The sequence below is a fragment of the Cupressus sempervirens genome, chromosome 11, assembly GCF_028749045.1.
Source record: "Cupressus sempervirens isolate cs-2001-9-10 chromosome 11, ASM2874904v1, whole genome shotgun sequence".
Classification (NCBI taxonomy): domain Eukaryota; kingdom Viridiplantae; phylum Streptophyta; class Pinopsida; order Cupressales; family Cupressaceae; genus Cupressus; species Cupressus sempervirens.
Window position 1 is genome coordinate 656,234,584 of NC_143128.1, and position 16,852 is coordinate 656,251,435.

Consider the following 16,852-nt stretch of genomic DNA (forward strand, 5'->3'; position numbering starts at 1 on the left):
GAAGGAACAGTAGGAGTGGTTGACATTACTTGAGTGTCTCTAGTTGGAGTTAAGAACTTGGGTTGATCTACTCTCGAGGCTTCAATGAATTGAACCTCGCCGTCTGCTTCATCAAGGGAAATAAATTTATCGTCTGAATCCTGCCCCTGAGATGTCATTTTCTGTTTCTGAATACTAGGTTGCTTTGAGGCTTTGGACTTGGACTGGGATCTCGTCCTAGGAGCCGTAGCTTGCGAATGGGGAGGGGATCTCACTTTCTTATCTGGAATCGGTGCGTCACCTGCAATATGAGAAAATGGAATGTCAAATTGAAGTGGCCCTGGGGAAGAAATCACCTTAGGAGAAGACTCATTGATATTTCCTCTTCTCTTCCTCTGTAACCAATCATCTGTATAGGTTAATATAGATCTAGCTCTCAAATTAACATCATCTTCCTCCTCTTTGCTCCAGTCTACTACTAGGAACTTTGCCTTATTTGACTCTTCACAACCGGGCTCAATTAGGTATGAACCATCTTCAATAATTCCCTGTGTTTTGAACTTTAATCTAAAAGAATTGATTTGCTGTAAGGTTAATCTAGAATGGTCTTTCCTCAAGACTTCTTCTTCATTTCCACAATCTCTCCATAGGTCTTCTAGATGAGGAGCATCTGAAGGGTTGACTTCAAGGCCAAGGGTTAGAGCTGCGTATCCCTTACTATCAAAATTTCTCCTGCTGTGGTAGAAACCAAGATTGAATCCCAGCAAATTGTTTCCGATGATGGAAGCATTATTCATATTAGTACAGACTAAGGAGCCCAATGTGATAGGGAAAGCCAATCCCAATTCTCCTAAGGAAGGTTATCTTTGATGACAGAAAAAAGCTGTCTGCATAATTTGGCTAAAATGAAACAGTCAAGGGCATATCGGGGTAACTTCAGAGGTTCATCTTCAAACCCTACAGCTCTCAAGTATGTGAACCTAGGAAATTGAATGAAGTGACTCCCATACTGTTGAACTAGTTTCTGCGATTCAGAAGAAAGTCGTGGCATCTGAACACCCTTTAGAGTCAAATAAACACTTCCATACAATACATCATGCACCTTACGGAAATCCTCTAAAACTCTGTCTTTCTGCAACAAAGGACAATACTGGAAGACGGTTATCTCTTCGTTCCATACCCCATGTGGAAGGGTAGTGAGATCACATGTACAGGCAATACAATAAGTTAAATACGAGGCCATATAGAAGTCCTTACGAGATTCTTTGGCCCTTTTGAGTTGATTCCTCAAGGAATTGGCAATGATCTCCGCCCAATCCATCCATTGCTCGCCCTTCAAGATAATCTCAATATACCTATACATCCATTCTTCAAACAAATATACATCAGCTGAACCCTTTACCCTGTGCAATAATACAACCAGGTCATGTATATGAGGTTTCATGTGATCCTTCGTAATGACTTTGGGCAGCCTAGCCCCACCTCCATAGTTAACTTCGGTCCATTTCCTAGCAAGGGTGTTTCGGAAAATGCTAGGGGTTTCCTGGTATTTGGCCAAAGCTTGAGTGGGTGAAAATGCGGCAAAGGTATTTGCTATTAATTGTAAAACTAAATAAAATGGTTTCCCTTGAGATGGAAAGTATTGTGTTGCCATTCTCACTTACTATGCTTCTACTCCTTACATCGTAATGGTCAATGCAAAGTTGCAAAAGCTTAGGGCTTACGAAAGCAAGAGGAAAGGCAGCGGCTTCAATTAACCCACTTGTTAACACTTCCATGCATCCCTTAACCTCCTTGGTATTCTCGAGAAAATTCGTTTGCAGCTTTTCTACATTCACCCCTTCTAAGTTTGTATCACAGATCACTGGTCTCTTACATTCAAGGCTAGAAGCATTGCCAAAAAAGTGCAAGACTGACTTCATTTTCAACAAAACAAGCAAAACCTCTGGCAGACAATCCTTTGAAAACAACAGATTTGCAGAACAAAACAAAGATTTCTAAACTCTCACCTGCTTTCCGCTGAAAACCAAATAACTTCTTCTATCTTCCTTAACAGCTCCTTCTCTTTGAAACCAGCTTTTTGCAAAGTAATTTACAAAGCTACTGAATGGTTTTATTAAAGGAGAGGTTTACATGCGGAAGTATTGGATAATTAATAAGCATGATGACATATCACCTCACATCAACCTTGGCACGTTCGAAGCATCGCTGCATGAGCTTTACATTTAATGATTTCTCTTCTCACATAAATTAACAATGATTGATTTCGTACAACATCCGATCATTCCTCAAGTCGAAGATCTATTCTCCCACTTCTAATGATGACGACTTTCTCCTTGGAAAAAGAGCAAAATCTTTTGATTTTTGATATTCTAACAAGACCCTCAATTGATTGTGAAAAGGCGGCGCACCGTATTTTAGAAATAAATTATCGCCAATCATTCTAATCAAGAACTACTTTGAACTGCTTTGAACTGAGATTCAAAGTGGTTCAAAGTGCTTCAAAGAAAACCACCGCATAAAGAATATTTCCTGCCAAAGGAAAAAGCATTAGTATGAAAATCTTAGGTTGAACTACTTTGAACTACTTTGAACCAAGGTTCAAAGTGGTTCAAAGCGGTTCAAAGGAAGGGATCACACCCGCGGAAGCTTGCGACTTTGACCAACTACTTCAAGGAACGGTGAACACATAAATGGTGAGGAAAAGACTTCGAACAAAGATAGGTAAGGGTTTGAAGGAGATCCTTAGAAAAAGATAAGGCGACTCTACACACAACTAACAATTACATATATGGTTAATATATTGATATTATATATATGTTAAAGTGAGTTATACATATAGTTATTTATAAACTAAATGGTGATTAACTTTAGAGACATGTCTCTTCATGTCTCTTGAAGAGACATGTCTCCTCCTCTCATATTTATATAAGATCCAAATCTGCATTTGGAAATCATCAATTACAATGGCAATGAAATTACATTTACAGAAACGATCCTAGTTACTTTAATAGGTGTTATGAGTCTTCAGTGTGAGGCATTTAGATTGTTGATTCATGATTGTTTAGTAATATGTTATATATTTGTGATTAAGTGTTTGTGATATGAAGAGGATTTGGTATCGTTTCAAGGTGTAAGGATTGTAATATTCAAAATCTTTCATTATTAAATAAAGTGATATTTTCGATGTGGCTGAGTTTTTCACTCAAGTTGGAGGGTTTTCCAAAGGTAATTCTAATTCTATGCCTAGTTTATTGAAGTTATCTATTCTTTGTTCTAAGCAATTTCTTCTATATTTCTGGTTCACACGTCTTCTTCATCGTGCATGCCTTTTAGCAAGAGTTGCAACCATTCGTAGTCAACCCTCTTTCAAAGATTCACAACCCTCCATAATATTAAAAAGTAACTGGTAAAATACTTGTTTGTTATTAACTGTGATCAATAGATCAATATATACAAATGAATAAACAATGTTTCCTTAGGAAACAATCATAACTAACTAAATACTAGAAACATTCTAATACTTACAATAGATAGCCATTATATAATAATAGACAATAATAGAAACTATCTATTATCATAATACCCTCCCTTAATGGTTAATCTATCCACAACACCAAGTTGTCCTCTGAATTTGACAAACTTATCTAGACCAAGAGGCTTGGTGAGAATGTTTGCAGTCTGATCCGCTGTAGGAACATACTGCAAGTCTATTGTCCCGTCTTCAACCAAATGTCGTATGTAGTGACAATGAACATCCACATGCTTGGTTCATTCACGGAAGACTAGATTCCGTGCTAACTTGATAACTCCTTCATTATCAACAAACAAAATGGTTGATCTTGTTGGTGATCTCTGCATATTCCCAAGCATCCCACGAAGCCAAACAGCTCCACATCCTGCCTTAATTGTCCCTTTGTATTCAGCCTCGGAAGAGGAGAGAGAAACGGTCTACTACTTTTCACTAGTCCATGTGACAACACCGGATTCAAACCAAACACATATCCAGAAGTTGAATTCTTATTGTCAACAAAACCTACCCAGTCTAAATCTGTTAACCCACTAAGTCTAGGATTAGAACTCCAAGAGTGATTAAGTCCATAATCTATAGTACCCTTCACATAATGAAGCACACACTTTGCTGCCATCCAATGATCAGCATTAGGAGTTGTCATAAAGCATGACATGTAGCTGACTACGAAGCTAATATCAAGTCTAGTAACAGAGAGATAGATGAGGCTACCTACTAGTTGCCTATATGTAGTATCATCAACTAGAGGAGAATCACAAATGACTAATATCTTCAGACCTTTCTCCACAGGTGTGGATGCAAGCTAGCAATCTTGCATATAGAATTTGTCTAACAGAGCCTTGGCATATTTGGATTGAGAAATGAATATACCAGAAGACTGCTTCCAAACCTCAACACCTAGGCAATAATGCATGAGCCTGATATCAGTCATATCAAAAGATTGGCATAAATTTTGTTTGATTTCCTAAATCAAAGAAGTCAAACTGCCAGCAATGATCCAATCATCCACATAAATGACTAAAAAGATGATGTCATTGTCAATAGTCTTGATATACAAATTTGAGTTTGAAAAACTTCTCTAGAAGCCTTGATCACTAAGGTACTTATCAATTTTCATGTGCCATGCCCTAGGGTCCTGCTTCAAACCATAGAGAACTTTCACAAGTCTAAGAACTTGGTGTTCTTTACCAGCAACCTTGAAATTAGGAAGTTGCATCATGTAGACCTTTTCTTGTAGATCACCATTCAAGAAAGCACTCTTGACGTCCATCTAATGGACCTTCCAGCCAAACTGAGTTGCCATGGCTAGAACTAATCTGATAGTGCTCATCTTTATTAAAGGGGCAAAGGTCTCCTCATAATCAATGCGCTAGCATTGAGAAAAGCCCTTTGCAACTAAAACAAGTTTTGTACTTATCTAAAGTACCATCAGACTTGTATTTTATTTTGTAAACCCATTTGCAGTCATCGGGTTTCTTCCCTGGTGGAAAATCAGAAAGGACCCAGGAGTGATTCTTCAACAAGCTTTCATGTTCAAATTGCATGGCTTGTTCCCACTCTACAATTTCGTTAGCCTATGAGTATGGCTGAAGTTCAAACACATTGTAGGTGTTGGCCATAAAAGAAAAATTAACAGACTCTATAGGTTTGCTCTTTTTTTAAGTAGTTCTCCCATCGATGAGCTCATTATCTTGAAGATCAGCAAATGTCTTAGCCCACCACTTACACCAGAGAGGAGGACGAACATTAGCATCAAGGAGATGCTCTATGATCAGGTTCCTCATCAGAAGAATATGGATCAAACTCGGGTGAAGCATCTAAAAATTTGGGCAATCCTATAGGAGAAGCCAAAGGTGTCTGTACAGGAATCACTAGTATAACTAGAGCTACAGGAGTTGTTGGAGCCCTCCCATCAGGTGAACCTAAGGGAAGTTGAACTCCCTCGTGAGCCTTCCTAGGTTGATCTACTGGATTAGAAATAGGAGAAATAAGCATGAATGGTCCTCATTGTTCATTGAAGACTAGATCATGACTGTACAGGAGACAAGAGGACTCAATGCCGATCAAGCAGTAGGCTTTGCAAAAACTACCGTATCCAACAAGCATGAGTTTCTGACTCTTGGCATTCAACTTGGTGTGTGATGCATCAGGTATCTAAACATAGGCAAGAAAGCGAAAAACCTTTAAGCCAAAAACCTTTAGGTGACTGCTTTTGGGTTTGCGACCTAACCAAGCCTCCTCCGGAGTCTAACCTTTGAATGCCACAGTGGGTGACTGGTTCAAAAGATAGATTGCAGTGTTATCTGCTTCTGCCCAAACTTCTTCGAAACATGTCTATGTTCAAGCATAGATCAAGCCATCTCGATAATTTTCTATTCTAATGTTCAACTACATTGTTTTGTTGTGATGTGTAGTTAACTAGTGCTTGATGTCATGAATATCACAGAAGCTAGAGAGATCAACGTAACAAAATTCCCCCTCAGTATCTATCCTAAGAGCAATAATATATTTCCCAAACTTATTTTCAACTAGAGGTTTGAACTTCTAAAATATAATAAACACATCTGATTTCTTTTTAAGAACATATACCCACATCTTTCTACTAAAATCATCAACAAACAACAAAAAAGACCTAGACCCAAGAATAGGAGTAACCATAGGGCCGCAAATATTGGCATAAACAAGTTGAAGTACCTAAGAAGCATGACATGAATCGCCAACAGGAAAAGGTGTGCGATATTGCTTCCCAGCTTGACATGCATTACAAACTCCAAGTTGAGTCTGAATCTTTAGCGAATCGGGACAAGCTCTTCCCAAGCAAGCTAGGAGAGATAATGCACAATTAAGTGCCCATACCGCTGATGCCAAAGTGAGCTGACAAAAGATCGTTGAGCAGCCATAGCTCGGTCCTAAAAATCGCCAGAATCAACAAGTGTGAAAACTATGATCCTTAAGGCCAACTACAACAATAGATTGAGTATACCTATCAGTGATGGTGCATTGATATGAACTGAAGGTGATATCTAACTGTGGAGAGTGTTGCAGCATCGTACTGACTGAGAGTAGATTGAGTTCTATCTCTGGAAAATAGTACACATTGAGCAAAATGAGATTCCTGCCAACAAACTGAATCTGAATGTTGCCTTTGCCAACAACAGTGTACTCTTACCCTCCACCAAAAATAATTGAATTTCAAAAAGGCTAGTAGTTAGTGAACCAGTCTCTACGGTGGGTGAAATGACGAGAGGCACCTGAATCAATATACAGATGACTTCACATGATCTGTAGGTCTTTTAGCCATTAAGATGTAAAAGGCATATTTTGTCTGCTCAGTGTGCTCTGCATCGTTCGCTTTGGGTTGCAAACCAGATTGCTTAGTATGGGCAACTAACTGTTTCATACATTCAACCTTCATGTGGCCATACTTGTTGCAGTAGTTGCATTGAATGATCTTTTTGTTGGAGCCTTCTGATACTAGAGCAGAGGACTTCTACTGAGAAGATTGCTATGAATGAGACTTGCCTTTATCCTTTTGAAAGGATTTAGCAGTAAAGGCTTTCTCTGTGGAGGTGGAGCTAGAACTGCTACCAAACTGTTGTTTCCACCGATCTTGTTGAAGCATAAGTGTGCAAAGATCTGTGAACTTTTTATCAACACCAATAGAGGTGATGCTGAGAGTCTCCATAAAATCCTCGAAAGACTTGGGTAAACTTTTGAGGGTTATTACCACAGTGTCCCCTTCCTCCATCTTGCATCCAATGGCAAGCAACTGATCACAAATATCCTAAATCTTATTCAGGTATTCATGGAGCGATTTTCGCTCATCTGTGACAATAGAAAACACAAAATTCTTGAGAAAGAAGGCCTTGCTTTTGTCTGAACTCCCATGTAGTTTGTTGAGATACTCTCATATCTTGTCAGTTGTCTTGCCGGATGGAATCTAAGGGCGTTCATCATCAGCTACGAATAATTTGAGAAGCATCATTGCCTCCCGATTATTCTAATCAATACTAATTGCAATCGGACGTTGTCTAACACCCAGAACAATCTAATCAGCATTCTGATATTCAAAAATTGTTAACATCCGTTGCTTACATGTGCCATAATTTCGACCATTGAATTTCTAATTGCCCTTGAGCAAACTATTAGACAAAGATGCCATAGCGTGTTTTTCAGTGAAACACCTAAAAACCTATGAAGGCATGTTCTTTGAGGCAAAAAGCAGAAAACCTAGAAAAAATGAGGTGCCTAGAAGAGAGCTCGAAAAACTCAAAAGGAATATGTTGACGGATTCTAGATGTATCCGCTTGAAAATCGAGCACCCAGAAAAAACGGACAACAATTCAGTTGAGCTCAAGAAAAACCCACCAAGAATCTAAACAAAAAAAAGATCCGATACAGAAAATTAGGGTTTCAAAAAAAACGTGTTGATGTTTGGTAGCTTTAGTTGGATAAGCTATGAGACTAAAGTGCAGAAATATATATATATTTTTTTTTATACATTAAAAATATATTAATATATGAGATATTATATTATTAAATAATCATTTGTCTTATATTAATTAAATAATGATGGATAGACATGTCTCCTCCTCAAGGAGACATGTCTCTCCATGTCTCTTTCTTAATATAAATAAGAGTGATGTCGTTGCAACTAGAAAACATGTACCTTACCGATAATGCAACCACATTTGCAGCAATCTGTTAGAAATAACATGGTATCAGAGCCAACTACAAGTGTAGAAGCTAACATAATTATCATGGCACAGAACGCAAAAATGCATTTGCAAATACGAAGAACAAAGGTTATATATCGCAGAGGATAATACATATTACAGAGGGTATTATTATACATGCTACAGAGTGGATACCGAAGACACTTGCCTACATGAAGATCGATCAAGGTCGATCGACATCATTGAACATATAGCTAGACATGAAGAAAGGTGGCATGCAACCAAACAGGGTATTGGCTCGACCATAAAGGAAGTATGCAAACATACAAAAGCCACGTCACCTAGAAAAGGAATGAAGGGACGATCATAAAATACGTCTACACATAATCATTCACAGCAGAAATACATCTTCAAATCATCGTTTTAAGGATGAAAGCATCTGTAGAGACACCAATAAGACTGCATCTTACAAGTAAAGTCTCTATTGGAAGCCATCATTGCATAGGAGTTATATCTACGATAGAACAAAGATGAATAAAATTTCCTAAGATAGAAGCTGATGGAATCAATCCCAGCAGCACATACAAAAGGTAAATCAAATAACGTTTGAAGATATCGCAAATACTAGAAAGACAAACACCATCGAAATAAATAGGCATTTCTACACAGAATGACAAGCAATAGTCCATTGATCTCCAGCGTGGATAGCAGATAAAGAATATTGAGAATTACAAAAGAAATGCACATAATAAGGGATTTGGCAAACCAAATAGCAGAAAGCACCAATCTCCAAGACCAAAGACATGATCAGAAACAAAGGAACACCATTAATTAGGGGAGCATTAGCCATTAAGAATGCACTTCATAAGAGGGACGTAATCGAACAATACTGAAGACCAACACATCATACTATGCACTCATAGAAATAGGTCATCCACTGCATAAGGGAATGAATGCATAGATAAGTCAATCAGTCATCAATACCAAGGTACAAGAAAGGTAACGAAGAACGTTCGCCACATAAGCCAAAAGCACTCAACAAAGGCGGACAAGACAATGATCGTGCCGACATTGTCATCAGGCAAATTTATGTTGAGAATCAGCAACCAAAGGATAGTAAATCCACGTCATCAGGCAAGGATGATTGCGGAAGACGTGCAGAGAAGATTTGGCAAAATACATAGCCGAGGGGGTGATTAAAAGGCAGGTATATAAGAGGTAGGTATATTTGAGGTTCTCCTTTTTTCTTATATATATACATTGAAATATTTTACTTAATTTTATATATATATATATACATGGTGAGTATGTAAGGGAATTTATAAGGAATGCATTTCTTCTATACATAAAAGAATTAAGAATTGTGAGGAGAATGTGTGTGCGCAATATTGGGATGGTTCTATTATGCAAAATTACATATTTTCTTGATTATTGTATTACTCTCTCTCTCTCTCTCTCTCTCTCCCCTATTTTTATCATGCTCTATAAGAGCTATTTGCCTTGATCTTTTCTCAGAGGATGTTATTGCAGAAAAAGGGAGGACTAAGCACTGATAATAGATTTAGAGAGAGTCTGACACTTCTTCAAAGGTAAAGCAGCTTAGAAGATTAATTTTTAGAGGGAGTCTAACACATCCGTCTAAAGGAGCAGGTAGAGGATATGTTTCAATTAATCTTTAAAGATCTTTGATCATATCAGAATCAAAGGTAGTGTTGACTTCATGTACACTTTTCGTATCATGCATATGACTATATGATTTTGATGGGCCTACCCGCTATGTACATCATGAGGAAGTGACGACTTCCAAATGATTATTACTTGTATTTGCAGAAGTTATTGAAAGGTGACGATCTTGCAATAACTTGATTTTCAATTATGATGGATATCTTACAATGTTTATGCAGATCCTGATAGATTATACTTTGCATGGTGGATGTTCATATGATAAGCATTATGAGAATGTGTGTGCACATACCTTATGAACATTTTGAGTACATGGTGAATGTTATGCAAATTGGTGTTCAAGAGGCCATTACACAAAGTCCTAGTTGATATTCAGGAGGCCATTTCTCAAAGAGTACATGGTGAGTGTCAAATGAGTTGACATTCAAGAGGCCATTACTCCCAATATCTTTATAATACATTGAGGTAATATATGGTCATGTGTTTATCCTCCCCGCTAAGAGAGAGTGTTGATGTTTGGTAGCTTCACTTGGATAACCTATGAGACTAAAGTGAAGAAATAAATAAATAAATATATATATATATATATATATATGAGATATTTTAATATTTACAAATTATTTGTTACTATATTAATTAGATAATGATGGATAGACATGTTTCCTCAAGGAGACAAGTCTCTCCATGTCTCTTCCTTAATATAAATAAGAGCGATATCGCTGCCATTAGAAAACATATATCTTACAACAATGCAATTATATTTGCAGCGATCTGAGGAAATCAACAAAAGGCTTCAAAAATTGCAGAAATTTGCAGACAAAATACATTTGTTCGTCGCAAATCTGAGATTGAGGGTTTAAGAAACCCTAGATGTCACCAAATAGAGAAAAAGTAACCACGATTTGGATCATAATTTTGCTAAAATAGCCAGTCGTGATGTAAAAAACGAACTGTCAGATTCACTGCAAGGTGTGACCAAAAACAGCGTCAATACAGACAATATCAGACAAAGGGACGCAAAAAAGAAGAGGCTATGGGTGCGTGTGGGAGCCAGATTGAGGACGCAGAGCCAGGAGGTAGAACTCACACACAAGCCAGAAAAACTGATGGCTAGAAATAAGAGACGACACCCAGTCAAAAAACCTTATTAGGGTTTCTCAAAAAAACATCTTCCAGAAAAATGATTCAAACAAAAAAAATATTTTCCAGAAGTCGAGGAAAAAAATTCATTCAAAATTTTATTTTTTAGGTATTTGCTCTGAAACCATATTACAAAATTGTTGGTTAAATGCTTGTTATTGACAGTGATTAATAGGTCAATATATATAAATGAATAAATAATGCTTCCTAAGGACACGATCGTAAAGAATTGGAACATTCTATTCTAGCTAACAGTTAACTAACTAACTAAATTTTAGCAACATTCTAATATTTACAATAGATTACAAATAGATGACCATTAAATAATAATAAACAATAGTAAAAACTATCTATTATCATAACACATAATTACAGCCCTTTTGAAGAGTCACTACACTTCATAATCACAGCCCTTTCAAAGACTCACAACCCTTCACCTTTTGAAAGTCACTTCCTTCATTTCTTCACTTCCCTTTCCCTGAATATCTCCTTAATTCTTATGCTCCATTCTATCTTCCTCCTTCACTTTTTACGCCAAATGATGTTCTCATCTCTCCCATTCATACCTCTCATTTGGCAGAGGCACAACTTTTCCATCCACGCCTTTCAACTTTTTGTTTAACTAATATTTACTTAATTCTTAGTATTCTTCTTTCATATTTTTATTTAATTATTATTGTTTATTAATTAATACCACTTCAAGAAGGGGCCATGACACATTTAATAATGAAGACCAGTTCCTCTACCTCATTCATTGAGGGTAGAAAAGCATAGTTCCAGAAACCTTTAAAACATAGCAATTTAATCTGATTTAACTACCACTTGACCTGATGCCTTTCCTTGCTGAAAAAGTTGCAATCTTTTGCAGTGAATTGATTGGACTGTTTTTAACATTTAATGGACAACTATATAACTTTACATTTGAAAATTTCCTTTCCACATTTTTCCCAATAGATCAAAAAAGAAAAAAGAAAAATTCCCTTTTGTCCAGTTTGCTGGGTTATTCAGATAACCAAGAAGATCTGTAATACAACAGTCAAATTAACTTCTATATACTCGTGGCACATTTCATACTAAAGAAAGTTTAACTACATTGAGAAGAATGTGATGTACTCAATCAAAAATAACCATGAGCATAACTTTTGTGTCAGAATACCAAAACCTGTATCTGAAATCATTGACACAAATCATATTTCAATTGCACTAGCAATTACACAATGATATTGTCAATAATGTCTGACTCTGATGATCTATGATATAAAATACAATTTGACTTGACCACCACAATATAAAAATGTCAACTAGCCCTGCAAATTATGAGATCCAATGCAACATAAAAATCTCACCCTGAAAGTGATATCATTGGGCAAGAGGCAGAAGCATTTTGTTCCAAAAATTCACAAGCACTGATAACAACAGGTTCTGTGAATCGTACCTGAAATAGAGACAATAAATTACAAATAATTATTTTTCCTAATAGATAACCCAACCATAATCCAAAATTGCATCAGATATTATAATTGAAAAACAAAGCAAAATCTTGACTAAGATTGAATTTGCACATAAGAACTACAATGTCAAATTTCTTACGAAAAGATCTGATTTGGTGCTGGTTAATGCTCAGGTCCCAACCCTCTCATTAAGTTTCTTACATTTGTATGGATTACTACCCCAGCCACTAGGGTGGCAGCTCTCTGAGCTTCCTGAGTTTAATCCATGTTTATCACCTCTAGCCCAAGTTGCCAGTTCGGATTTCAGTACAGATGCAGGTTCAAGATTACAAAAATAGATATTTTAAAATATATATATATATATATATATATATATATATTTGTGTGTGTATATATGCAACAACAAATAAGTCCATGCACCACTTTACTAATAGTAAAGAAACATAGCAAAACACACCCGCATATCTATGTTTCAGTTCAAAAGGATATTGGTTGCATCATTTAGCCATACATACAATGCTACACTTACTTGGTCACGTGCATGGGACATATTTCCATATCAAGGAGACAATTTGAGAATGAAAGGACTTCATCAAAAGATAAATCCAGTTATCTGACTTTTTATTTTGTATTGGTTAGAGGATTTCTAGCCAGGCCAGATCAAAAGTTGAGATTCAAATTTTAAGCCCTGGATTTCAAAGATATCATTGCTTTTTTAAAGAGATACCTATATAATCATCGATTTGAATTTCTTCCATAAGCAAGTTTTCATATTAATTTGAAAATGCATGATGACATATAAACCACCCTTTTTGGCCTTTTTCGTGGTCACTTTTAGGGTTGGGAGAATTAAATAGACCAAATTAGGCAAAAAAAGCAGTTCGAAAATATTGTTTTCAGACCAAATTTGCTTGAAATTCTGCCCAGGTTCCTCTGACAGAATTTGCACTGAATCTGTGGCTCTGTAGGTGAGTTTGGGGAGAATTTGACAAGGACCAGAATTTGTACAAAATTGAACCAGACTTTGAGGTTTGCTGGAGAGAATCTGGTAACTTAACCTGTAGCAAATGTATAAGAAATTATCACATCTGACATCGATGCAATTATACCATCTGACATTGATGCAATTATACCAGCCCACGGAAATTTGCAATCACAAGCAAGAATAGGGTGACTTGCCACTTAAAATACCCTTCACACCCACAGATGGTAAATCCTATGCAATCATCTCTGCAATATCGTGTAAAAAATTTCCGTTACGTTACCAGAATGGACATTGCCTCAAGGAAGCACAAGCAATGCCCAGCAAACATTAAAGAGTGGAAATCATTTTGTCAGAGCAATCTGTAACATGGTAGATTTTGAATAATCATGGTATTGAAATTTTATGCAATTTAAGATAACACGTTGACTCCTAAAAAGTTTATATTTATTCATTTCTGGAAAATTGCCAGATCAAGTCTAATAAAACAGCAAGCTCAGTTTGTGCTTCACCTCTCTTACCTTAAACATCGGTTATGTTGCACATCTCACAGAATACTTGGATGATATATTCATGATAAATTAACTAACAAAAATACATGTGCATAAATGCTACACTCATTTCACAACCATTTGTGGTCAGAAGTAGTTGATTGTCCCTCTTAGGCACAAGATCATTAATCAGCTTGAGTAAATAGGCCTCCCAGTGTGTGAGCAAAAATAAGTAGAACTCTTTTGTTTCAGTATGTCCTCCTGTGCATTATTGAAAACAATATTTTAAAAAAATTGCCCATCAAGTTAGTCGAAGCTTCCCTCAGTGCCATAACATGTAGCTTCTATAAAAATGCTCAGAAGTGGTTAGCAATTCATTGAAAATATTTTGACAAATTTGGCAATTGGTTCGTGCTGTTTGTGAGATAACTTGCACAGTTTTCCAGTCCATTCCATATGCATTGTGTTTGATCCTTGTTCTTCTGGATTAAAAATTTATTTTCTATACTAACTAGAGATGCCAAATCACTTTGCAAAATACTTCCTTGTCCTAATGATCCAGCAAATACAATTACTTCTATTTGAGAGGTTCCATACTGGACTCTCCTAGTTTATGTAAACTCAAGTAGCCCTGAGACATGTTAAGTCACACCAAACTAACAGACTCTTTGGCAGGTGATTGGCAATGAGCATGCCATTTGAATGGCTACACAACAAACAAGAAGCTTGCAAACCATGCCAAACCATGCCATTATTCACTTTGCCACCGCTTCCATATTCATCTTATTTATTCCATGTGCAAGATGTAACTCAAAGACAGTATTTGAGAAAGTAGGAGATGCAACAATATAAGAGAGAAAAAAGGAACTCATCAAAATTCACAAGAACCTTAACTGTGATGCCCCCTCCCTTTTGAAGTCAGCTTCCATTGCCCTCCTCAACAAGAATGTTTCATGACACCACTAAATATATTTTAATCAATGACTATTTAAATATTAAATATTAAATCAAATTAGAATTTCAAATTTTAAATTGTGGCACACAAATTAGGGCCTTGGGACCTATTCTTATTCAAGCATACATTCAGATTTGGGCACCATTCGGAGGTACATAATTTGGAATTATGGAAGCTGAATTTTCTCATCAGTTCTCAAGCCACCTAGCAGAAAAAGACAAAATCCCTTGGAGCCAAGCACTGAAATCCTACTTTGCTGTGTGATCCTACAGCAGGGGTTGCAACAGTGCTGAGTTGAAACATTGATGCCTTGCCAATCGTCCAATTGGTGAGCTATAAAAGAGGACTTAACTGATGCAATTGATACCAATCTCCAGGAGCTGATACCAACATCATTCCCATTATGCACCAGTCTGTAGTTCCAGAACTGCACATAATCCAGAAATCTACAAAGGAAAAGGATAAACCTGGATTTCATCAAGATAGACAGATCGCAGCATCTCAGATGCAGTGTAATCTGACAGCCGCCAGATCTAGATACCTACAGTGATTGGCAAATCGAAAGAGCTGTAGCAGATATCTATGAGCAATGAATACGTACAGCAAGCTTTAGGGGTGGACAGTGAAGAGAATTTGGTATCAGGCCAGATCAAACCATATGGAAGAATTACATAGGAGTGCAATAAGGTTTAGATACAATTTACTGCACAGAATGAGAAGTTCAGAGTATTAGGGCATCAGTGGGCATCAGTGGGCTGCCATCTGAAGGTTCCACCACTCAGATCACACAGAAGGTTGAGGAGATAAGATTCCATGACTGAAGGCAAAGACATACCCCTGTCACCCAGTTGCTTACGCCAGCAACCTGGGAACATTACCTTGACTTTTCCTATTAAGGAGATCAATGGTTGCAAAGAATAACTGTCAGTCATACCTGTAACCACCCTAAAATGGGCTAGTCTAACTAGAAGCCCTATTTGCTCCAACTCAAAATCTACTCCTTAATTATGCTAGTCTGATTGTCCGATCACTTGTATAAGTCATTAAAATCATCAAAATCCCTAATCAAGCATCAAATCATTATTAATCGATCAAAAATCTTTGTTATTACCTTGGCCTATGTAAATAAATCAATCCCATTAACTCCATCAGCTAAAGTAATTAATTAAAACAAATTAATAAAAGCTCCCACTTTTCAACCCACCACTAAGTGACAAATCAATTGTTAATGGACAAATGGGAATTAACACACGTGGATCAATTATGAGTTGATCCTAATCACACATTGAGAACCAATCTTAACCACTCATTTCCTCTCAATTTCTATAAAAGGAATGAATTTTGAGCTCATTTGATCCACACTTCTACATTCATATCCATATGTTGTCAAAATATCCCACTCTTACATTCTTAAGTGCATGTTATAGAATTGAATACTCACTCTGATGGAACTCTAAAATTTTGGCAAATTTTAGAGTCCTAACCACCGTGGCAAAGAGAGGATTTTCAGATCTTACACTCTACTTATATTCAATCAATATGCTTCATAACACTGAAAGGTCATGATCAGAAGAATATGGAAAAGGAAGTTTCACATAAGCACACATTTCGCATTTCAACACTATTCAAGCGCCTTGATCTCAGACACATCATGATAAACCTTCTGATGATGCTGTGCTAAGAGTTATCCATTTTCTCTCCAACATTTTGGTTCCAAGATGCACAGATGTTTCAGAGCCTTATATTGATACAAGCCTCATGTAGCAAATAGGTCTATTACTACTTGTGCGAAAGGTGTGTATTCGTCACATTGGGGGAACAAATAGCATGATGTTGGGTTGACAGCAGATAATTATGCTTGTGGTGATCAAATGGCAGAACATTCTATTCAGCACACAGATTCAGAGACATATCAATTCTCTACAGACTGATATACTCTTAATAGAAGGAAGCCTCAGTGAGT

General features: G+C 36.8%; 1 protein-coding gene across 2 annotated transcripts in view; it reads right to left on the reverse strand.

Moving 5' to 3' along the window:
- LOC149531485 (protein virilizer homolog) overlaps window positions 1-16,852 on the reverse strand; it is a 131,402-nt gene that overhangs the window by 79,489 nt on the left and 35,061 nt on the right. For both annotated transcript variants that reach the window (XM_089811442.1, XM_089811441.1), the window contains exon 2: window positions 12,357-12,445. In XM_089811442.1, the coding sequence (XP_089667568.1) occupies window positions 12,357-12,445 (89 nt within the window). The remainder of the gene's footprint in view (window positions 1-12,356; window positions 12,446-16,852) is intronic.